The following is a 25,965-nucleotide window of genomic DNA, read 5'->3' on the forward strand; positions in this document are numbered from 1 at the left end:
AAATGCAATTGATAAGACGGTTTATTGCAAAATTAACCTTAACTTGTGAACTGCTCTTTGGGCTCCTGAAGAATGGAAAGAAGTTCCAATGGGACGGTCGATGCCAAGCTGCTTTTGAACAGATCAAGCAATATTTACAGAACCCACCTGTGTTGTCACCGCCTGAGCCGGGGAAGCTGTTAATTCTGTATCTTTCAGTGACTGAAACTACAATGGGCTGCATGCTTGCACAAGAGTCTGAGGACAAAGTGGAGAAGGCTATCTACTACCTGAGCATAAAAATGCTGGATTACGAGACCCGTTACACTCTGCTGGAGAAGGCTTGTTTGGACTTGGTCTGGGCAGCCAGGAAGCTGCGACACTATTTGTTAGCTCACTCTATAATAATGGTTCTGAGATTAGATCCCATCAAATATCTCTTCGAGAAACTAGCATTTACGGGTAGGCTAGCCCATTGGTTGCTTCTGCTTTCCGAATTTGATTTGAAGTACATGACGTGCAAGTTAGTGAAAGGGAGAGCGGTAGTGGAATACCTGGCCGACCACCCAGTTGAATGGGATGAAGCAGTTGAGTATCTGTTCCCAGACGAGGCCATTCTGCATGTTGAAGAAGAAACTTGGACGATGTACTTTGGCGGAGCGTCAAACCAATACGGTATGGGATAGGGGTGTTGCTGATAGCACTCGACAATTCCCGTATACCTTTAGCATTCAAACTCAAGTTCAGAGTGTCGAACAATGAGGCAGAATATGAGGCATGTATTGCTGGATTAGAAGCCGCCCTAGAACTAGGGGCAAAAAGGTTGGATGTCATCAGGGACTCAAACCTTGTTGTATCTCAAGCTAAAGGAGATTGGAAAGTTAAAGAAGAAAAGATGAGAATCTATCACCAGACCTTGGATGTGCTAATTCCTCAGTTTGAGAAGCTGAATTTTGCCTATCTGTTAAGAGAGAACAACAGGTTCGCTGATTCATTAGCAACTCTATCCTCTATGATAGACATCCCTTTCGAAGTCCGGATGCGTCCGATAATCATCGAACAGAAATTCGTGCTAGCCTACAAGTTGATTGCTGCCATAGATAAGGTACAAGATGAGAATCCCTGGTATTACGACGTTTGGAACTTCTTGGAGAAGGAAGCATATCTACCAGGGGCAAATTCCAATGATAAGAAGGAACTTCGAAGAATGGCTGCTCAGTTCATCGTCTGCGGGGGTAAACTGTATAAGAGAGGTCATCTCGGGATGCATAAGCTGTGTGTTGATGTTGAAGAATCCAAGCGCTTGATGAAGGCTATCGATGGGGGAGAGTGCGGAGCGCACATGAACGAGGTGATGCTAGCCCGGAAGATCCTTAGACAAGGTTATTACTGGTCCACCATGGAGGAGGACTGTATTGGCTTTGTTTGGCGATGCCACAAATGTCAGATCCATGCAAACCGCATGAACATTCCGCCATTGAAGCTATACAACATGACTTCGCCATGGCCATTTTCAGTCTGGGGGATTGATGTGATTGGGGCTGTCACTCCAAAGGGGTCCAACGGGCATGAGTACATTCTAGTAGCGATAGACTACTTCATGAAGTGGGTTGAGGCTCAATCTTACGCGGTGTTGAAGGCATCGCATGTTGCTAAGTTCATTAGGAACAACATCATCTGTCGCTACGGGGTCCCGAATGAGATCATTTCAGATAATGGTTCCCACTTCAAAGAGGTGATTGACTTGTTGGAGAAGTACAATGTGGCTTTTCATAAGTCATCTACATATTGATCGCAGACCAACGGAGCAGTTGAGGCCGCTAACAAGAACATCAAGCACATTCTGCAGAAGATCGTGGAAACCTACCGGGATTGGCCAGATAAGCTGCCATTTGCTCTATGGGGCTATCAGACTTCAATTCGAACTTCTACTAGAGCAACTTCGTATTCCTTGGTTTATGGGATGGGGGTTGTTTGGCCTATCGAAGTTGAGGTTCTGTCATTACGGGTATTGACTGAGTGTCAGATGGCTGAGGCAGATTGGCAGCAGAGCAGGTTCGAAGAACTCATGCTATTTGACGGGAGAAGGCTGAAAGCACGGTATCACGTTCAGGGTTATCAACGTAGAATTGCCAGGGCTTTCAACAAGAAGGTTAAGTCCAGGAATTTGAAGGAAGGGGATCTAGTGCTCAAAGACAACCGAGCTCCCATCCACGACCCTAGGGGCAAGTTCAGACCTAATTGGACTGGTCCTTACATCATAAAGTCTATCTGGTCGGGTGGAGTTGTCGTTCTGATGGACCTATATGTCAAAGAGTTCTCCCAGCCGATCAACATGGACAAGTTGAAGAAATACTATCCCTGAGTGGCTCGATAGGCTGAAAATCCAAAAGGGAGACCTAGGCAAAAGTTAGAGCACAGAAAATTTGAAATAATAAAAACTGAGCTCGCAAGGTTGAAAACCCAGAAAGGGCGGCCTTGTCAAAAGTAAGAGCACAAAAGGAGAGTGTTAATACATGAGTGAACCTGAGCCGAACTACGTAAGGCTTCATTTCCATTTTTGGGATATGTAGGCAACTTTATTCCAAAGTGTAGCCATAAACACTTCCCCGATCGCCTTTGTTTGTGTGATCATGTTGGCCATCTTTGTCTATTCTGCATTTAAGAGCTCAGTTGGGATCTCCAGTGCAGTGATATTCAGACTAGGGGCAACTTTCCAGTTGCTAGGATCCGGAGTTGTACATCTAAGTGATAGATCTCGGGCGTGTCTAGTTGTGATCCATATCGAAAACGGTTTTGAAAAGTTTTAATAAAAGTTGATTTTGCTCAAATTAATCTTTTTACGACTTTGACCATTTTTGGACCAAATGGAAAATTTTCAGCACCCACAACCTTCAATTACATTGATTTCAGTACAGAGTTCTCCTACTCTTGAATACAAATTGAAGTTACCTTTTATTACATTCATAAAGAATACTTGAAAGTACTGATAAAGCAATAAATCCGGGGCATGGATAAGTCAGGTGTTCCTGTGTCCCCTCCCAGAGCTGGTCGAAGCCTCTTATATCAAAGTAGGCCCAACCTGTGCCTCTTCATCAAGCCAACTTATGCACTCATCAGACAGGGTGCAACTGAAAGTGGGAGCGGGGGCCAGAAGCTCTCTAGTCCTCCATGTTGTGGCATATCGAGCTAGCTGCGTGCCTCGGACCGGAAATGCAGCAGGGTGCTCTATCCCCTCTGCTGGGCAAGTCTGATCATGTCCAAACTGGCGCCGGAATCGAAACAGGAAGTAAAAGACATAGTGTGTCAGACCAATCAACTGAATCTCGGGCTGGCGAGACATACTGTAACTCATCGCCGGCAGATTAAGCCAAGGGCAACGCCAAGGAATACTGGTAGCAGATAGACTGCACATCCATTCTCACCACCAACCCTCAACAGGGGCATCGACTAGACGTCACCGGAAGAAATAGCCGCGAGCTAAATATGTTGGGCATGAGTCCACAACCTTTAACTTATCCATCAACCATATCTGGCGAAGGATAAAAAATGAGAGATTGAAGAATAGAGAGGTGTACGTGGAGAAAAAAGTGAGAAAAAGGGTTTTAAGAGAAAAACCGAGCCTTAGGGCCGAGTGATGTGAGAAATATATGTGAGATGGGATGGAAAATATTACCTGCAGTAGTAGTGGATTCCCCGTGAATCTAATCGTCTCTCGGCGATGAAAAACATCTAAACCCATCAATGCCTCAGCCAGTGTCATGGCAATGTAGCTCTTGCCCTCTTTCAAACATCAATCAAATGGACGCTAGACCCTCCGGAGCTTGAGGCAAGCAAGAAATGTGACACCATGCACAAGCAAAGCGCATGTCGCCGAAAACCCTGCCAGTGATGATCGCCGCGGTCACTGGCGTCAAAAAACCGATGAACCAAGCTGGGGATGTCCAATGTTCCATCGCAGATCAAAGACCGAGCGTCATGCATAGTGAGCCCGCACATCCGTCCTAAGACTTCGATGTGGCTAAAGCAGAATTGTGGCAAAATCTCTTCCTCGCGTTCGGACTCCATCAAAGCTTGGAAGTCCTCGAAAGTGGGATGCATCTCTTGTCTGCCAAAGCTAAAGACGTGTGTTACCGGATTCCAAAACCTTGCCACGACATGAAGAAATGGAAGACGTGGCGGGGTGTGACTCAACGTGAATAGTGCATTTATGCTGAAGCCCCGGAAATTTAACTTTTTCGAGCCATCCAAGGTAGCAATGCAATTTGTGAGATTTTAGATAGGAAATGCCTCCATTTTGGTGCAAAACTGAGTCGAAATGAGGGAACCACAAAGCTGGAACCTATATGGAGGATAAGGCACTGTTTAGAGGACATGTGTAAAAAATCTAGCCTAGGCCAAGTGGTCGGCCGACCACTTTTTCTGGTCGGCCAGCTACTTTTTGGGTTTGCAGAACAAAAAACTGGTCGGCAGGCTCCTATAGTGGTCGACCATGAGCAAAAAGGTGGTCTGTAGCTTTTTCTTGTCTCCAGAAAAGAGTCCCTAGCCTCCCTATGAGCTGAGAGTGTGAAAGGTCTGAGTTTACCTCTGTTTCGGATGCGTTCTGTTGCTTAGTTTGTCCAAAAGGCATTTACTTATCGAGTTGTTGCTCATTTGTTTATCGAGTTGTTGCTCTTTTGTTTATCAAGTTATTGTTCATTTGCTTATCGAGTTGTAAACTTGTTAAGGTCTTGTTGTTGCTTAGTGAGTTAAGTTGTTTGGTTTATTGCATTGGTTCACTACCTGACTTAGCAATACACGATGTTCAATTTCCATTCAATCTCTTTTTTGTGTAAAATGATGCGATGCGATGCTTAGAATACAAGTACAACACTTTTTGAACAAAAAACTGTTTTCATTCCATCATGGTTTCTTTTTACAACATTTTACAACAGGGTACAAGTTTTGAAGAAAATAAAAGTACAATTGCCTAACGCTGTACAATGTGCTACAACTACATGTAAAAAGAAAAATAAAGCAGGAACATCTGCATCAGTGCTATCATGCTCAAGACTGAGAGGCCCTCTTCACCCTCTTCGGTTAAGCAGCCTCTGCACCACCGCTGCCGGCGCCCCTATCTGAATCGGAGTCACCGTCCTCGGAATCCTCCTCGGCATCACCTCCGTCCTCAGAACCGGAACCAGAGTCGTCATCCTTGCCTGCAGATGTCTCTGACTGCGGTAACGCTGACTCCTCCTCCTCGTTGGACTCCTCGTCATATCTGACAGGTGCTCTACGTCTCCTCCGGCCGCGAGTCGTGACCCCTCTCATAGTTGATCGAGAAGGCCTGGAAGGCTCGACCTGTAGTGGTGTGGCCTGAAAAGGCGGTTTTGAATACATCAGCCAGAGTATGTATATCAGATATCAGATGCAAGTATGATGCATGGAGTGTGTGCATGCAGATATAATATATGAATGTGATGTGTCAGATGTACTCTACATATGCAGTGAATCAATATAATGAAATATACGGTTTTAATATGTCATCAGAAGTATGATAAATACAAAGAAATTGAAAAGTACCGGAATGCCGGAGGCGTACAGTAGCGTCTCCCTCCACAAGACCATGCTCTCGAGTGAGGCCACCACCCCGAGTAACCCCTCAGTATACTCTCTGGGAGGCTGCAGATACAAGTTCAAGTCATCAGTGAATGAATTAATGTCTAAATATCTGAGTGATAAATGAAAACTATGGAGCATACTGGTGGTGAGTCAGGGTCACTGACGTATCGATGATCGGGCAATAGAGGCTCCAGTGGAATCTGGTACGATGTCCCATACTGCCAACCTGTCAGCTCGGTCGGAAGATCTGGCCATCCAGCATACTGGCAAGTCGGGGGGATCCCTCTAGCCTCATCCCTCGATGTGCCGGCCTTGCTAGTCGAAAGGACGTCTGCAGCTCGGGCTCGACTCAATGGCGGCATGTCGGCCGCCCTCCTCGTGGGAGTACGAACACTTGTCAGTGGAGGCATCATGTATATATGGCAGTATGTCGCGTACTCCCTCTCCTCCAGGAAAAGAACTGTGTTGGAACCCAACATAAGGTCATCAACCTCCTGAGGAGTAAGACACTCTGTGGACCGCATGTCAAGTGGAGGAGGCGAAGGGATCTCCTGAGCGGGATTACCCATCGTTTGGCTCATGAACCGATCCCCGAGAAACAGGCCCTGCCGATTGGTCCCTCAAACAAAACCCTGTATCGGAAGGCACCCCATGCCTCAGCGAACTGGAACTGAGAATATCCGGGCATCTCCAACCAAGGCTGCCAAGTGATCCGCGGATAGCAAGTGCATAAACTGATTAGATGTCATAAATATACAAGATGAATCAAAACTAAAAGCATGAAGAACTGAGAGTTCTGGATTACCTCGGTCGCCCGCACGGTGTCGAAGTACTGCTGGAGATATGGCAAACATTGGCAACTTTATCTTCCATAGTAGAGATACCGCTTGGGGTGCAGATGTGTCCGATCATTGTTGAACAGAAATATACCACTGCTTATCAGACCATTGTCGCAATAGATGAGGTTTAAATAAGAACCTCTGGTATTGCGATATTTGGAGTTTTCTGGAAAAGGATATGTATCCACAAGGGGCAAATGCCAAAGATAAACGAGAAATATGGCTTCTGGCCATCCAGTTCATCATTTGCGGGGCCCAGTTGTATAAGAGTGGGCATCTGGGAATGCACAAGCTCTGTGTTGAAGAATAAGAATCAAAGCGTCTCACGGAGGCCATCCATTGAGGAGAGTGTGGAGCACACATGAATGCTGTGATGTTGGCTTCAGAACATTCTCTGACAAGTTTATTATTGGTCAACTATGGAACATGATTGTATTGGTTTTGTTCGGCGATGCCACAAATGTCAAATTCAAGCTAATCGCATGAACATACCGCCATCAAAGCTTTATAATATGACTTCGCCATGACCTTTCTTAGTCTGGGGAATCAACGTCATCGGAGCAGTCTCCCCAAAGGGTTCGAATGGGCATGAGTTCATCTTGGTGGCTGTCGATTATTTTACTAAATGGGTGGAATCTTAGTCTTACTCTGTGTTGAGGGCGTCACGTGTGGCCAAGTTTATCAAGAACAACATCATCTACAAGTATGGGGTGCTAAACAAGATAACCTCAGACAATGGCTCGCACTTCAAGAAAGAGGCGATTGACTTGCTCGAGAAATACAACTTGGCTTTTCACAAGTCATCAACATACAGACCACAGGCCAACGGAGTTATTGAGGCCGCTAAGAAGAATGTCAAGAACATCCTATGGGAGATGGTTGAGACCTATAAGGACTGGTCGGATAAACTGTCGTTTGCGCTTTGGGGTTACAGAACGTCAATTCGGACATCCATGGGGGCGACCCCCTATTCTCTAGTGTATAGAATGGAAGCTATTTTGCCAATTGAAATTGAAGTATCATCACTCAGAATCATGGCCGGGTGTCGGATAACAGAGGCAGATTGGCAGTAGAGCAGATTTGAAGAATTGATGTTGTTTGATAAAAGGAGGTTGAATGTATTGTACCATATCTAGGGCTACCAGCATAGAATTTCTAGGGCTTTTAACAAAAAAGTCAAGTCCAGAAACCTCAAAGAATGAGACATGGTACTGAAGGACATCCGAGACTCCATCCATGACCTTAGGGGCAAGTTCAGACCCAATTAGACTGGTCCCTACATCATCAAGTCTATTTGGTGAGGAAGAGCTATTATCCTTATGGATCTAGATGGCTTGGAGTTCTCATAGCCAATCAACATAGACAAGTTGAAAAAATACTATCCCTAAGAGGTTTGTTAGGTCAAAAACCTAAAAGGGTGGCTTTGGCAAAAGTTAGAGTGCAAAAGGAGAGAGTTAATACTCGAGCGAACTTGAACCAAACTATGTAAGGCCTGATTCCCATCTTTAGTATACGTAGGCAACTTCATCTCGAAGTTTGGCCATAACCATCTCCAACTCAATTATCCTACCTCGTTTGTTTGATTGGGCTGTCTCTTTCCATCATCTGTTAGCTTGGCAGAAGAGTTAGTTGCAAGAAAAAGCAGTGATGTAAAATGCAGTCGTGGGCAGTTATGATCTGCTAATTTAGGGTTGTACATCTTGAGGATTGATTCCATGCGTGTCAGATAGTGACCGTTTTCGAAAATTGTTTTGAAAAGTTTTAATAAATTGTTTTTCCTCAAAATTTTACCTTTTACAACTTCGACCATTTTTGGGACTAAAAAGGAAAATTTTCAGTGCTCACAACTTTAATTCCATTAGTTTCAACTCGAGTACATTCCCTTACTTTTGATTAAACCAAAGTTGCTTTTACATCATAAAAACTTGAAAAGAAAGTCAAGGCAATAAAACTAGGGCCACAGAAAGTTAGGTGGTCCTATGTCTCTTGCTCGCACTTGTGGGCGTCTTTCCTGCCAAAGTTGGCCCAGCGCGTTCCTCATCCTCGAGCTGAGCCAAGAATTCACCGAAAAGGGCATAACTACAGCTAGGGGTAGGGGCCTGAAGTTCTCTCCTCCTCCAAGCAGTCAGGTACCGAGTCAAGTGCTAACCATGAATGGGAAATGGAGTCAGTATTCTACCCCCTCTTCTAGACAAGTCTGATCATGCTCAAACTGGCATCTGAACCAAAAAGGGAAATAGAACACGCAATGCGTGAGGCCAATCAACTGTATACCCGGTTGTCGGGACATATTGTAGCTCATCTCAATCAAGTTAAGCCAGGGGCAACGCCAACCTATGTCACCCGCAGATGTGCTGCACATCCAATCACACCATAGTCCCTTCGTGGGGAAGTCCACCAGCCATGGACGAAAAAAGTAGGCTCGAGCTAAATACTCAGGGAAACGGTCCACCACCTTAAGCTTATAAATTAGCCACACCTGGGAAGGGATGAAAAATAAGAGAGATTAAAGAATAGAGAGGTGTACGTTGAGGGAAAAGTAAGAAAAGGGCTTTAAGAGAAAAATAGAGAATGAGTGTCGAGTGATGTGTGAATCATAAATAAGGAAGGGTGAGAAACAATACCTGAAGAAGCAGTGGGCTCTCTACAAATTGAGTGGTCTCTCGTCCATGAACCTATCAGGGTCTCGGCTAATGCCAAACCAATGCAACTCTTACCCCTCTTTTAGGCATTAGGCCACTTCGATCAACCTAATGTTGGCTCCGCCGTAATTAGGGACAAGAAGGAAGTGTGCTAACAAGCATAAAGAGAGGGCATATTGGTCACTCCTGTCTCTAATACATGAAAAGCGATGAACCAAACAGGGAATATTTAGCTCCCCGTTATGAGCCAAGGACCAAGCCTCATGCAAAGTGAGCCCACACATCTGTTCCAGAGCCCGTGCATGGCTGAAATTTGGATGGGGTATGATTTCCTGGTCACATCCAGACTCAATCAAAGCTTGAAGTTTTTCAAGAGTAGGACACATCTCCTGCGCTCTGAAGTGAAATACATGCATAACCGGGTTCCAGCATCAAACCACGGAATGAAGGAATGGAAAACAAAGTGAAGTACGACTCAATGAAAAAAGCCCATTTATGTCGAAACCTCAAAAATTTAGCTTTTTTCATGCCGTCCAAAGTGGTTATCCAATCCTTGAGCCTCTCAGTAAGGAATATCTCCATTTTTAGAGGAAACAGTAGCAAAAATGGGGTTTTGTCGAAGAAACAGTGCAGAAAGACCTTTTATAATGGATAAGGTTGTGTGAGTGGATGCCAGCTGTCAATCAGCTGTCCACCCACAACAACTGCCCAACAAACCAATTTTTTTGGCCGGCCATCCCTTTAGTGGTCGACTGGCCACTTTTTTTGGCCTGGCAGTTAATCTGCAGTGTTTTGTCCCGTCTCTCTGCTTTAAAGTCTTGTTTTGAGTCTTTTTGTTTTAAGCAAGTGTAAATAGTTGTGTTTAGGTTGTTTTCACTTCGTTTTCCATTTATCAAGTTATATTTACATTTTTGGTCAATTGTTAGCTCAATATCCAGTTACGAACATTGTTCAAATAAAATAATTCTACACATTCAGTTCGATTTGTTTTATGCAAGTGTGGTTCTATGCTCAAGATGAAAAAACAAAAATTCCTTTTTATAAACTTGCAGGGTTTTACCTCGATCATCATTTTTACAAAAAAAGTACAAGTGTTTCCAAGATAAAAGTAAAGGCCTACTTGAAGCTATACAAGTGTAAACTACCAAAATAAAAGAAAAAAAAAAGTTCAAAAATCTACATCAGTCACATCAATCAAACTCGAGAGGCCCTCTTCGTCATCTTCCGTGAAGGGGGCTTAGGGGCATTATCTGCATCAACACCACTGTCTTCAAAAGGATCCGACTCAGAACCAGAATCACTCTCTTCACTCCCTGACTCAGAGGCACTCTCCTCGCTCTCTAACCTCGAGCCAATAACGCCGTCCTTACTCTCAAATCCAGAGTGCCTGCTCGTCGTCTCCTCGGTGCTGCTAGACTCAACATCATCTCCACTCAGATTTAGCTTTGAGGAGGGGGAGGCCTCCTCCGTCTAGGACTCGCTGCTTCTACTGCGGGCACCCATGTCTTTACCCCGACCTCTACTATCGTCCCGGCCGCGTGTTGAGGCCCATCTGCCTCTCCTCTCTGTTGTCGGAGGAGATGCGGCTGATGCTGTTGGTGGGGCTAGTGGAGGTGGAGGCGGAGGCTGAAAATTAGGAACAGGAAATTAGTACAGTAATGCAGAGCAATACAAAATATTAGAGCAATACAATACAGAATTTGTATGGGTACGAATCAGTACAAGTCAGAGCGTGAGAGAAGGGAAAATACTTGGATACTGTGGAGAGTAAGCAATGTCTCCCCCCGTTACACCATCTAAACTAGGAAGGCGACCAATCTGAGGAGATTTTCCTCACACTCCCTAGGCGCCTGCAAGTGAGTTTGAATAATTAGTGACCAAGTAGGGAATACAAAATAAAAATTATAAAGTCAGGTCTATACCTGTGGTGCGTCTGGATCCCTGATGTACTCGTGCCCCTCTTTCGGCGGCTCTATCAGAATTTGATAAGCCAACCCAGTCGGCCGTCAACATGGGATCGTGGTCGGAATCGCTGGCCAACCGATTGTGTGCGTGATAGGAGAAATCTCTCCAACATCAGTCTCAACTGCGTGTGCAGCACCTCCTGCTGCATGTGCATTTGCAGCGTCTCTCGCACGAATCCCAGACAGGGACGACATCAGATAAGTCCTAATGAAGGCTGTGTAGTCTCCACCTCATCAAAAATAATCAGCATCCTGCCCCGCCATGTACTGAATGATAGCCTCAACGGGAAGGCTGTCGACTGTCCTCATGGATGCTAGGGGCAGAGCAGGAACAATCGAGGCAGGTAGGCCTAGAGTCTGGCACATGAACCGCTTGCCTAGATACCAAGCCCCGCAGAAGGGGCCCTCTAATAAGCTCCAAAATTGGGAAGTACCCCAGGATTCGGCAAACTGGTCCCGTATCCCGATAGACATCGTCACCCAAGGCCGCCATGTGATTTGCAAATGGAGTTCGTAGCCGTTAGTTATTGTGAGTGGTAAAGATGGATTGAAGAAATAGCAATGGAAATAAAGCGGCAATGAATATGAGATTCAGATTACCTCTCGTGCTGTCACTATATCAAAATATCGGCATTACTAAGTAAAGGTCATGTCATCACGGTGCCTAGAGCAGTATCTACCATCGTATCGGTGAGAGAAAGGTACGGCTGGTACTATCTCGTCTACTGACACTAGGGCAACGGCTGGGGAATGTGCATATACCCAGTGCCGTGAAGGAGAGATCAGTTGTGTGACCCAACATGTACAAACAGTGTAAAGATAGAAAGTGCAAAGCATAAAGTACAGATACAAACAATTTAAATATAGAAAGTACAAAGCAAAAAGCACATGTACAAATAGTGTAAAGATACAAAGTGCAAAGCAGAAAGCACAGGTACAAATAGTGTAAAAATAGAAAGTGCAAAGCAGAACGCACATTTATAAATAGTGTAAAGACAAAAAGTGCAAAGAAAAAAGCAGGGTGATAAGAACTGAAATGAAAGGGAAGTGCAGTTCGTACCTCCTAGGCCGTCCAATAGCCGCCGACCTTGTTCCCCTTCTTGCAGAAACTAGAGTTCATATATCCGTAGAGCATGGCGAGACCAACTTTTCCCCAATTGTTGAATCTCACTCGGGGCAACGTCATGAAGGCGCTCAGTAGGTATAGCCCTACTATATTCCACCTATTTGCAAACAAGGTGGTACCGAGGAAATAGATTAGAAAGCCCCTGGTGTACTGCTCCACCTCCTCCTTGTGTCTCTGGCTGACGCCCGTGGAAATGCTCGCGAAACCAGCTGTATCGAACCATAGCTAGCCTGTCCAGAGGAGGGTGTACTCCGAGTAGATAGATCTAGGCCGCCTCCCACAGACCCATGTCCATGCCAAAGGGGATCAAATCACCCCTACTCTCAAGCCGGTGATCATGGAGAAATCGCAGTGAGTCATTGTCATCTTCTCGGAGAAGGAGAAGTGGAAGGAGTTGGTGGTGTCCCTCCACCCCTCCACCAAAGCTCCAAGCAAAGCTCGACTGGCCAGTAGTCGTGAAAGTCCGGAGCAGAATAGGCTGAAGGCCATCTCGTCAACCAGATCGCGAACCCAATCAGGGAACTCAAGATACCAGTTTCGTGCTAACACCGCCCATATCCACTCCAAGAATAGGCGTGACCCTGTGTTGAGAAAGAAAAAGCATCGGTTGTGTAACAGTGTGTAACAAAGTGAAAGGCAATAATGAAATGACAAGAAAGTAAGTGCATACAATTAAAGTTCTTACCTCTGTGGCAGCATGAGAAAGATGGAAGGCCCGCTTCCTCAGTAGAACGTCCTTAGGCACGCCCATCGTGTGCGTCCAAGGGTGATAAGTAGCCGGGTCGAATGGCCTCAATCTCAATGGTAGTAACTTGGGCTCACCCACAGGAGGGAAGATCTCATCGCTCTCGATATCAGCGACAATGTCCTCTGCCACCCCATCAACCTCATCGGCTATGGGCTCCTCGACCTCAGCAGCAGATGGAAGTATCGGTACCTCAGGATGGGCACCATCGTGTGGAATGTTGTCCGCCATGGAAAAGATTGTGAAAATAGGGAGAAAATGAGGAAAAAAGGTATAAAAAAAAAAAACCTGAAAAGTCAACCCTAGGAGAGAGAAAAAAGTCAAAACCCAGGAAAATGCGTGAAACCCACGAAAATACGACGGAAAGAAGCCCAAAGTGATGGAAAAACCAAAAACTCAATGAAAATAAAATCTGATTGGTTCAAAACATAGAGGGCAAAGGTGTTTTATGAATAAAGTTTGAGTGGGGCGTTGGGAAATGGGTATAAAGCGTGAAACTAGAAGGAAAAAAAGCTAGAGAGAGACAGGTATTTCAGGTGGTGTGTGTGTGTAAAATGAGGGTTAGGTGGTGTTTGAAAGAAAACCTAGGCCAAAAGGTCGAAACTGCCCCGTAAACCCCACGGGTGGTCAGCCGACTGCCTAGTGGCTGACTGATTCCTTTTTGTGGCCAGCCGACTCCTTTTGTGGTCCAAAGCTAGTTTTTGCCATTCTCATGCCTCATCTGTGTATGGGAGGTCCTGTTTCCATCTTGGGAAGGAAAATTGAGGTATTTGAAGTTGGTTCGAATTTGAAAAAACCTGAGGTTATGTTCCGATTACACAATTTCGAGGCCTGCTACTTCTCCGGCGCATAAATGTGTCCCTATTTCAAACAAGAGCAAGGTGTATCCTTTTGCAAGTATTTGAGGACCTCCGAGTTGGAAGTCGGAGGGTGGAATATGAGATGCTTTCTAAAACACCACTACTTTGCTTTACTTTTTGTGGAATATTGTATTTTTATGTGGTTTATCGCATCTATCGCATGTTTTCATATCATGTGCTGCCTCGTGCCATTTATCCTATCATGCCGAGGCGTGTTTATGATCATTTTACCTTGTTCCTTTTTCTGGTCATATGAAACATGCTCTTGCGTGGTCTATCCTCCTCGTGATGCATGAGACGTAATCTCGGGAGATCCCTTTCTTAGGGTATGCATGAGACGTAAGGGTATGCTTTCTTATCATGCGTGAAATGTAAGGGCATGCATGTCCCTATGCACAGTGGGGTGTTCTCTGCCACTTTCTCTTTGAGGTGCTTTCATTACTATTGCTCTTGTGCATTATATTCGATGGAACATGCATTGCATTGTTTTTATTTATTTTTTATTTTTTTATTACTTGTATTGCATTGTACCTCATTCATATATAGCATACCCTTTGTGGTCACCATTTCTATGTGAGACATAGTTAGGTTTACACCATGCACCCCCACTGCGTGAGACGCAGTTTGGCATGGAGCTTTGACCCTCTCTACGTCAGATGTAGATAGGTTTGCACCCTCCACCGTCTCTGCATGAGACGTAGTTTGGTATGGAGCATTGACCCTCTCTACGTGAGACGTAGTTAGGTTTGCACCCTCCACCCTCTCTGCATGAGACGCAGTTTGGCATGGAGCTTTGACCCTCTCTACGTAAGATGTAGTTAGGTTTGCACCCTCCACCCTCTCTGCGTGAGACACAGTTTGGCATGGAGCTTTGACCCTCTCTACGTGTGACATAGTTAGGTTTGCACCATCCACCCTCTCTACGTGAGATGCAGTCTGGCATGGGGCTTTGACCCTATCTACGTGAGACGTAGTTAGGTTTGAACCCTCCACCCTCTCTGTGTGAGATGTAGTTTGGTATGGAGCTTTCACACTTTCTACGTGAGACGTAGTTTGGCTTGCATTTTCTTACATCCTTTCTAGGGGAGACGTAGTTTGGATTGCATTTTCTTTGATCTTTTCTATGTAAGACGTAGTTTGGCTTGCATCTTCTCACATCTCTTGTATGCGAGACGTAGTTTGGTTTGTATCCCCCATCCTCCTTTCACATGAGACGTGATTGGATGCTATTTGTTCACTTCGTTTCGTGTTAGACACGGCTTGATTTGTTTTGCTTTGATTTAGGCTTTCATTCAAATGTTGTTATCTTGTTAATTGCTTATTCCATTGTTTCATTGCATTGTTTTGCATGATCATAAGCTTTTGCGTGATTCGATGCTATAAGTCTGACTTTCAAATATATCCTTTTTGCATATCATTTGCACCTTGCCCTTGAACTAAGCTGGTTTGATTCGTTGCAAAGGGATGCGTAGGCAACTTTTGAGTTCAACCATTATATTTGCATTTTGATTTATTGCCCAAGTCTTGGGGCCGTGTCAAATGGGTTGTCTTTGGGCTTTGACATTCACTCACGTCATTTCATGACTTCGAGCTTTATCAAAGAGGTGCAACTATAGACACCCGTTTTTTGACCCCCCTTAAGACTGGGCACCTCAGGTAGATCACTCAATGATGAAAGTTACGCTGTATAATTGTGCAAGTTCCTCAACACAAAAAAGCTTCAATTTTCCAAATCCAGAGCCTAGAATTTGTACCATCATTGTACCAAACTTGTTTTGGTTTCCAAAACCTAAATTTTTCCAAAGCCTCACCACCTAGAGGCTAGCAAGCCAACTAGCGGCCGGCTGGCTAGAATTTAGTGGTCGGCCGTCCCTTAGGTGGCCGAGCGGCTAGGTCTCTTGGCTGGCAAATATTTTGCTGCCAACTAACCCCCCATGTGCATACACCATACTAGCTGGCTCTATACAACTGTGTTTGACAAAGGCATTGGTTTTTCTATATATACACGACCATCTCTCTTGAAATTCAGTTAGAAAAAATTCCAAGAGCTCCAAAACTTGAAATTTTCTCTCCCTCTCTATCTTACAACACACATACATTACCCAAACACTTCTTAAACCAATATTTTAGCTCTCTTTGCTGAGATTCTTGAGTCTAAATTTTAGCCCTTGAGAGTGAAAGCTTTGTGGTTTGTGAAACAAAGAGTTATCTCTCTTCAAGAGGTATAACTTCTTCTTTCTTTACACTACTTCTCCGCTATCTTTTCTTGTTGTTTTTGAACTGTTTTTACACTGTTTTTATAGGCTAAACCTTGTGGCATAAAGCTATCTAAGGTGGAGAGGTTAACCACCATTCTTTAAACCTTGTTCTCGAAGCTTTTGCCGTTGTGTTTCCCATCCATTTCTTAACTTTTTCTCAACTTTTTACCATTGATTTTCAGAGTTTTTCAAGTGATAAAAATGTGGTTTTCAAGTTCCAAAAATGGAGGGGGTAGCCACCCCTCTTTAGGCTTGCTTACTAGCTTTATTTCTCTATCGTTCCACCTTACTTTTCCTAGCATTTTCAACTTAATTACAACATTGTTTTAGCTATTTTTAGGACTGTTTCGGTGTATTTATTTCATTTTTGCTTTGTATAGTATGCTTGTAGTGTTGTAGTCGTCATAGGTTGGTGGTTTAGGCATTAGATGCCAACCTATTTGAGTCGATAGCATTTATTTTATGCTTTTCATACATATGATCACCTTTGCATCATCATCTCTACAACCTCCCTCTTTTCTTAGTTTTCTTTGTTTGAGAGTCGTTTTAAAAGAGTGTTGTTTAAGCTGAGAAAGAGACCCTTCCATACTTAATGGTTTAATCTCTTCGGAGGTTCATTACAAAGGCATTACATCTCTCTCATGTCGAAAATAACTTCTTGTTTGACACTTCCCTCCTTTTAGTGGACTTAATTCTAATTTTTTGGACTAAAATGACTAAAGAATGGAAAGGTAATTTAAAAAGGCTAATAAAATCGGACTAAAATGGTGCAAGAGTAATAAAATCAAGTTGGCGTTCAATCAAATGTTAATTGAACCCATTGAGTTTTGAGCCATTTCATACTCTCTTGTGATGATAATGGGTCAAAAATCAATTGAACCACTTCCCTTGATCAATCTCGTGATAAGGAGAGCATTTTTTTGGTATTTTAGTTTCATTTATTAAAGCTTTTATCCCTTGATTCATGGATCATCATGCAATAACCTTGCGTATTGATGGTTTGCAAACTGAGTCTACCCCTCATTTGATCTGTTTAGTGATAAGGAAAGGCAAAAAGGACAAATATCCCCTTGAAACAGTCTATTTGTGCTCTGTTTCTTTTCTGTTGCAGCAAGGCAGACCCCCAAAATAGTGGCCGACTGGCCACCAGACCATCCGGTCGACCACTATATCTGGCCGGTCAACCACCTTTTGTTGACCAAGTAGTGCCATTTTTATGGCAGAACAGAGTAGTGGCTGAAGGTGAAAATTGAGTAATTTTTTGACTGCGAACAGAAAAATTCTGGCAGCGAATCAGAGGCATCCTCGGGTGGACATTCGCATTCATGCATGAGTGATTCGTTGTCCCCCATGGCCTGTTAAATTATGCTTAATAGTATGTTGTTCATTAATTAGTTAAATTCCTTAATTTCTGACAACTTGTAATAATTTGTTCATTACTTAGATTAGTTTAGTTAGTTAATTTATGGGTTTGTAATAGTTAGTTTAATTCGGACACTTGGACATTTATTCGGACCCTCCCACATGAGGGAAAATATGTAATAATGCGTGTATGTCTCCCAACCTCCATGTGTTTCTCCCTTTTATTTATCTGTTTATAATGGCAGCATCATATCTTACATTTTTCATGTCATTACCATGCTTAAAATACCCGTTCTTTACATGCATAAGGTTCGGTTCATCACTCTAACAACATTGTCGTTTATTACTTCCATTAATACGTGCGCTACCTCATGCTATCAAATTGAATCACATGGCAGATTAAAAACTGAATCTATTAGGTGCATTTTTGTATGTATTGCATTAGACGCTTGCGTATTAGATCATGCATTTTTCTATGAATTTCATTTCTTTTTGGCTTGCCTTGGAGTACTAGGTGAGCATTTATTACTTTAGCATATTGCATGCGTGTGATTGTTTCCATATCAAGCGTAATACCATGAGGCTAAGTGCTTAACTGATATATATCTCTTGAATGCCTGTGAATAAAGGCTAATTGCTTAAATTGGGATGTTTAACTAATGTATATACAAGTCCACTTTTTTAAGTGACACTTATTCAAAACTCTATTAAAAAACATGAATCTAAACGTTCCAAATTTTGCAAATTAGTCTATGCTTGTGTGCATCACATAGTAAGAATAGGCTAATAATCCGAACAAGAGCATATAATGTAAATAAGAATCACATCATGATTAGTAGAGGTCGATCTTTGATCGGGTGAGTGAGGTGCTCAATTCATGATCTTTCCCTCTAATACCTAAGTCTTCGAGCCGAGACACTTTGGTGATAATGGACTAATGACCTTTGGCACGAGTCACGGGTTTCCTAAATTTTCCAAAATATTTAGGTGGCGACTCTAAAATCTGGCAATGCAGTTTATTTTTGGCATCTTTGATTGAAACTCAATTTTCTAAAATGGTTTGCTACATTTGGACTCTTTTGTGTTTATTAGCAGATTCAGAACCATAGGAGTCCGAACTGTAGTGTTAATCGTGTCCGAAATGAGCACGAAAAGAAAGCTACAGTTATCTAAAATCATAAAGGAAGTTAGGTAAACGATATTTTAAAGAATAAAGCCAGTAACAATGTGATTTCAATATTATATAAGGGGTGTCAGTATAATTTACCTTCCTTTTTTTTTATATGTTTTTTATAGTAACTTTTGTGGTTTCTTGATATAACATCCTGTGTTAAGACCCAATCCATTTGTACAGTTGCTTGTGAGTTTATAGCTACATTGGGCTTTGTATTACCTTTTCTTTGGGTTTGGGTGACTCTAGGTACTTTGTTTTGCACTTCACAGGTTGGCAGAATTCTTTTGCTATCAGCTAGGTCGCGCCCGTGAGTGTGTAGATTGCACCTGCATTGGGCCACAACTAGGCCTCTACCAAAACTCAAGTTCAGGTCCTATGTACGGGAGTAGAAGTGTGTGGCCTGCGAGAGGCCACGAGGGAGCCAGTGACCAACTTGATTGCACCCACGGTGTGATTGGTCGCCCCCGCGACTGTGCCATTCAAGGTCGCGGTCTTTTGTTCAAGCCCACGATCTTTTTTATCTATAAATATTAGTAAGTTGGAAAAATATCTGTTTTTGATTCATTTCTTCTCCAAAACCTCTCTAGATGCCATTTTTTTTTTGTCATTTTAAGGTATAAAACCTTGGTTTTGATTTAGTTACACCTATCTCCTACCCCTAGTGCCTTCGGCTTTATTGTAGAGCAAGTCGGTGGCAACGTTTTAATTTGAAATTTTACGATTTTTCGCCATTGTTGATTTCCGGCTGTTCTTCGGTTGCTCCTTAAGCTTTGAGGTATGGATTTCTTTAACATCTTGCATGTTATTTACCTTGGTTATGTGCTAGTTTAGTAAGTTGACACCAAGAGAGCCTTGATTTTTGTTTAATAAATGTTTAAAGGCTTAAAAGAGAGGTTATTCTGTACGTGATTTCCAAAACTCCTTTTGGTTGACTCATAAGGATGAGTGTTGTTCAACGTTGAAGGGAACATATTTTTAAAAGAATTTCCCTTTCATTTTTTCACAAAATCTATGAGTTGAAATATATTGGAAAATGGTGGTTGAGTTGTGGAATTATTGGTTATTCAGGTTTTGTATTCGAAATGGAAATGGTAGAAATATAATACTTGTCGATATATTGAGAATGACAAGTTGGGCTCTTTTATATGTATTGTTCCTTTTTAAATATATTGAATAGAGATAATTGCTCTAGCTATCGGTGGAGGATAGCATTGTTTGTTGTAGAAATTGCATGGGGACAAGGTTGATTGAAACCATTTAACTCATCCATTGCACGTATTCAAATGTTTCATTATCATGTATTGAAAAGGTTTGTTTCGAGAAAAATTGGTGAATATCTTGCTGAATCTAGTTAGGGGTTGTGGGTTGTGGTTTTAAGTTGGCCATTGTGTCCTTGCTGAATCTAGTCTATAAACCAACACGATTAGGTATCGATCCTTCCAAATAGTACCGGTGAAATGGTTTTTGGTAGTGCTTGTATAGCCTACTTTCAAACACGTACTTAGAGATTTCCAGTACGTGTATTTACCATCCTATTTCATATTTTGGAAAAATGATATAAACATATGAAAAGTGATTTAAACTATGGCATTGCATGGTTTTTGGAAAAGGAAGATACGCATGGTTTTTGTAATGACATCTTATGTGCATTCATTGCATTGTAGACACCCCATTTTTGACCGTCCTCAAGACTTGGATGTTCTTGTAGGTGCATCCAGTGACAAGTTTGATTGCTCATCGAGCGCTCGAACTCCATGGCGAAACGCCACAGGTTTGAGCTTTCCAAATCCCGCATCAATTCTATCTCATTTTTTGACCATGTTTTGGTCCTTCCAGCATGTTATTCTTGATGCATTGCCGGCCATCCTAAGGCACTGCTGGCTATTGATGTGCCCTGCCAGCCATCAATAAGCCCCTGTTGGCCATCACTAATGGCCGGCTAGCCACTAGTGTATCACTAGATATTTTCTGATATTTTGTGCCAGCTGTTTGCATAGATTGGAGCATCTTCTTGCACGTGGATGGTTGGATCGCTTTGAGAGGATTTTATATCTTCTATATATAGAGGCCTTCATCTTGCGTGCTCAAGGTTGGAAATTTTGAAGACAAAAAAATTTCTCTCTCTCTCTCTCTACAATCCTCTCTCTCTAAATATTTTTCCTTAAAGCCTAAATTCTCTACACTTTTGCTTGTGAGCTCTTGATCAAACTTGATCATCTTGGTGTTGAGGTTGCTTGACGCTCTATTTGAGCTCTAAAAGAGAATTTTTTCTTGGTTTGACTTGCCTTTGTTGCCTAAATAGCATCTTGTCTTCAAAGAGGTAGAATACTGGTGTTTTAAGCATAATTTAAATACTTGTTTGGCCACTTTTGCATGCTATTTTGAGGCTGGTTTTAACCTTTGAAATATCTATTTTATGGTTTAAAATGGTGCTTTGAGGTTTGTTTTGGAGTTAGGGGTGGTCCATCCTTTTTGTAGCTTGTTTGCTAAGTTATTGTGCCATTTTTCAAAGCTTCTATAACAACTTTTTTTTACCTTCTAACCGCTGAATTCCAGTAGATATTCAGTGGTAAAAACTTTGTTTTGAGGTCCAAAATAGGAGGGGGTAGCCTCCCTTCCTTGTGTTTTGTTTGAAAGTGTGGATAGCCCACTATGTGAGCATGTTTTTGCTACTTTTTTGATTTGCTTTAAGTCTATTTTGAGCTGGTTTGGCCACTTGAGGCTTACTTTGTATGCTTGTAGTGCAATTGTGCTTAATAGTCTAGTTTGTGCTATGTGTTGGCCTTTCACTCTAGCCTTTTTTAGCTTATTTCAAGCATGTTTTAGAACTCTTTTTAAACTGTTTTAGGACTATTTTAAAGTGTTTGTGCCTTTGGGGCTTTGTATTGCATGCCTCTAGTGTAGTGCTCTTCAGTAGTTTAGTGTTTTTGGCTTTTGAACATGTTGTGCATGAGTTGCTTGCATGTTGTAATATCATTTTTCATGCCATTTCAGCACTGAAATATCTGCAACCTCCCTCATTTCTTCACTTTTTCATTTGCTTCGAGGGTTGGTTAGCCTTAAGGTTGTGTTTAAGCTTGAGATATAGCTTGTGCTCAATGGTTTTAATCCTCTTTTGAGGGTTTCTACTAACCAAAGGTATGATCTCTCTCATGTATTAAATCATCCTTTGGTTGACCCCTCTCTCATTAGAGGACAATCACCTTGGACTTAACCGGTTAAAGAATGGTTTGGTAATGTAAAACGAGTAAATAAAACATTACAAGTAAAAGCTAAGCAAGATAAGCATGCTGTGTTTGCATTGCATGTGTTCAATCGGATGTTATATTGAACACAAGGTACATTGGACCATTTCATACTCAAAGTGATGAAATGAGCCAATCTCCTTTGTCTCCGTTGTCTTTGATCATTCATGACATGGTAGCGGTCTATAGTCTTGTTTTTGTGCATTTACTGAAAGTGTACAACTTGGATCTTTGGCCATCATGCATTGAAAATGCTTGATTGGTGGTTTGGCATCCAAGAGTGCCACTCCTTTGATGTTTTGAGATGCTAAGGAGGGCACAGTACAAACATATCCTTGGAAAACCCTCAATTTTCCTCTGTTGGTGCTCTGTTGCAGTGTGATGATTCAGCACACCAGTGGCTGGCAGTGGCTCACTGATGGCCGGTAATGCTTCATCCTTGGCCGGCATGGCACATTTTTGGCCGGTAGCAAGCTTTCATGGCTGGTAGGCCACTGGTGCAGTCCTCAGCATTGGTTTGGTAAGGTGGAGCAAAAAGTTCTTGGAACAAGCTCAACCCTACAAACAGAGCCTCTTAAGAGCAAACCGGTGGGCATTTCGGGGTGAAAACCGAGTCCATGCACCTTCTACTTTCCAATGCAGAGCTGAGGCAGTGTAGTTCAATGCTCCAAATGTTTATTTAGTGTACATTGGTTTTGTAATTTAATTAACTAGTTTCTAATTAGTTAAGTGTTGTAATAATTAAGTAGCTTAGCTTAGCTATTTCTTTATTTTGTTTTGTAATAATTAATCTAATTAGTTTAAATAGATTAGCTTAGTTAGCTTAGCTTAGTGTAGCTTAGCTTATTCATTCGGACCCTCCTTCGCGAGGGCGCAATGTTGTAATAAGTGTGCATGTGTGTGTGCATGTCTTCCAACCCTACGTCTTTCTCCCTTTTATTTAACCACTTTCGATGGTTAGTTTAGGGCCATTTTTCAATTAGCATACCTTATGCTTGCAGGTTTGCATCATTCATTTGTCTTGCATGTGCCGAGGCACGACGCATCATTCAAACTGCATTGTATTTCTATACACAACTTTGAATACGTGTTTATCACATGTTATCAAGTCAAATCATGTGCCATATTAGTAGCCGAGCATGTTCATTGCATTATTCCATATGTTGCATTAGGCATCTTGTATAGTTAGGATCATGCATTGTTTCTAACTAGCTTTTGTTTTGGCTTGGAGTACTCGGTAAGCTTTTGCGCTTTAGCATATTGCATGAGTGTAATTAACATAAATGCCATATTTAGCATGCTTTCCATGAGGCTAGTTGCTTATTTCCGAAACTGCATGAATGCCTGTAGATGAAGGCTTTGTTACTTGAATTGGAACAATTCGATAAATGTGAGTTTTAAGCCCACTTTGCGAAGTGGCAAATCATGTTTTAAGCCCACTTGAGGGTGAAAATTTCAAACCATTTTCGAAAGCGAACATGAGTTGAATTCGTTCCAATTCTTACAATTTCAGTCTATACTTGTGTGTGTGTAACATAATAAAGTTAGCTAAATAACCGGAATAAGAACGCATGTGTTTATAAAACAACATATCATGCTTAGTAGAGGTCGATCCTTTGATCGGGTGAGCGGGGGTGCTCATTTCAGGACCTTCCCCTCTCATACCCAAGTTCCTGAGCCAAAGCAACTTTGGTGATGACGGACACGTGGCCTTTGGCACGAGTCCGGGTTTCCTAAATTTTCCCAAAATAAAATATTTAGGTGGCGACTCTGTAATCTGTCAAAGCAGTACAGTTTTGGCATTATTTGATTCCAAATCGATTTTCCAAAATGATTTTCCGGATTGGACTCTTTGGTGTTTATTAGTCTCACATTGCACTTTGTGAAATTAGATTCATAACCGTGACAGGAGTCCGAACTGTGAGACCAATTCGGGCTCTTCGAAAGGGGGACGCAAAGAAAGTCGATTCTACAGTTTTTGTCGATTCTGCTGGGGATTTAGAGAACTTGACTCGAACTCATGATATGTTGTTTTATTTACACCTACGTGTTTCTTTACATTTGCATTTGCATTGGTGCACCTAAGTCATAGTGTTTTCCATTTGCGATTCCTAAACGGTTTTTCAGAGGCATGCTTGGAAAAGCGTGCGACAAGGCTGACTGGTTGCGGGCTTTGCCACGATGGGAACACAAACCTTGGATCTGGACTGCCGCTGTGCCGTTTGATCCTCCTTTCACTTCTCGGTGTTAGGAGTGAGAGGTATATTAGGTGGTCATGCTGAGGCACCCTTTTGACCAATTGACCTAGTTACATATCGGAAGCCATAGAGATTGTTCCAAACTAGGACCGATTTCTCGCCCGAATGCAGGATTGTTTGAAACCGCATGCATGCATAGTGAACCCCTAGCTCCTGAAAAAATTAGGACAGGGAAACCCTACCCCACCATGGGGGTGTTTTGGCTCTCACTTGCTTGATATGTGCTTTTAGAGTGTGACTCTGTAGGAATGTACGTATCAATTGCAAGTCTGGGTATCAATTTGAGGGTATCAGTTTTGAGGCAAAAATTTGGGGCAAAAATCAGTGTTTGAGTACAGATTGTCCAACTTATGATTTCAACTGTGTGTTGTCTTTGTCTCAGCCGAGGTGCTGTGCATTTGCTGATTATTGTTTCCTTTTTTTTTTGCTTTATTTTCTTTTTTTGCAAGGTAGTATTTCACAATTGCTTCCAATGAGGTAGTTTCCCCCCGAGCACTCTAGGCCAGAGTCAGGAGGATTTACCGATCTAAGGATCTTATTGGAGGACAACCAATGTTTGCTTCGCTACCCCTGGTTATGAGATAGAGGACAACCAGGCATAGATCACCAGTTCAACAATCGCCAATTCAACGGTCACTATCTGCTTCACCTGTGCGCAGTCGGGCCTAGTTTTCTGCTTCCACCTCAGAAAGAGAGAATACACCGGTTCTGACAGATCAGCACCCTATAGATAGTATGGAGGATATGATGCGCCAACTTTAATAGACCATCGAGGCCATGCAGGGGGATGCTGCTCGCCAAGCGGAAGTTACCGTTTGCCAAATAGAGGTTGCAGCCTAGTAGGCTGAACTGATTGCTAGGCTTCAACAGCAACAACAACAACCACTGCAGCAAGCAACAACTTCTGCATCCCACCCACCTCCTGTAGATATTCCAGTACCCAGAGCTCCTGTTCCCACAGCCAATGTCCAGGAAAATGCAGACATCACAGTGGATCCAGTTCCATCTCAGACTTCCAAAGCACCAGCCTACCCAACGGGCGCACTGTTTGAGTTTGAGATCGACCCTACCACTCCGAAAGTGAGCAAGCTTGAGAAGCTTTTTAAGAGGGCTCAGGGTGTCAACTCGATCCCGAACATAGAGGACGACTACACAGATTCGGCTGTGACATTGCCGGATAGATTTAAAATGCCACACATAGGCCGCTTCGATGGCTCGGGCGATCCTATGGTCCACTTGCGGCTATTTTCAGATATTCTACAGCTGATGGGCCTGACTAGACTGCAGAAGGTATCTCTCTTTGGCCGGACCCTATCGGGTATTACAACTATCTAGTATGCTAAACTGGAAAATTCTGTGAAAAGGAGCTGGGAAGAGACGGCTGAGGACTTTGTTGCCCAGTATTCCTATAACACTCAAATCGAGGTCACAACTCGTGATCTTGAGGCTACTCGACAAGAGCCGAAGGAAGGCTTGTCAACTTCGTCACTCGGTGGTGGGCCAGGGCCACCATGATGACCACAAGGCCAGCTGAGAAGGACCAGATAAGAATGGTCGTTCATAATCTGCAACGAAATCTACTGCAAAAGATGATTGTCTTACCGCTCCCTACACTTGCCAACCTTCATGAGATAGGGGTGCCGATAGAGGATGCGATGAAACAGGGCCTGATTGACCATGAAAAGGAGCAGCCCAAGAGGGCCTTTACACGCAACTTAAATGCGGCTACGAGAAGCAATGCAGTTGCGAGGACCTCTAATGTTGGTATGGTCACCACCGCACCTAAAACAGCCACCCCCTTCACTGACACATCCGGAACTACCCCATAACTTGCAAAGTACCCACCCCGGGGCCAGAGGGTTTTCACCTAACTCTACATGTCTTTATCCAAAGCCTTGGGGGTCCTAATTAG

The 25,965-nt window shown here is 42.9% G+C and overlaps 1 protein-coding gene across 1 annotated transcript in view; it reads right to left on the reverse strand.

Moving 5' to 3' along the window:
- Positions 1-24,909: 24,909 nt before the first annotated feature.
- LOC145821984 (uncharacterized) overlaps positions 24,910-25,965 on the reverse strand; it is a 70,379-nt gene continuing 69,323 nt past the window's right edge. Inside the window, exon 4 of the mRNA XM_082918552.1 lies at positions 24,910-25,002. Within this exon, the coding sequence (XP_082774678.1) occupies positions 24,910-25,002 (93 nt within the window). The remainder of the gene's footprint in view (positions 25,003-25,965) is intronic.

This window comes from Camellia sinensis, chromosome 3 (assembly GCF_055761805.1).
Source record: "Camellia sinensis isolate YWXY chromosome 3, ASM5576180v1, whole genome shotgun sequence".
NCBI lineage: Eukaryota > Viridiplantae > Streptophyta > Magnoliopsida > Ericales > Theaceae > Camellia > Camellia sinensis.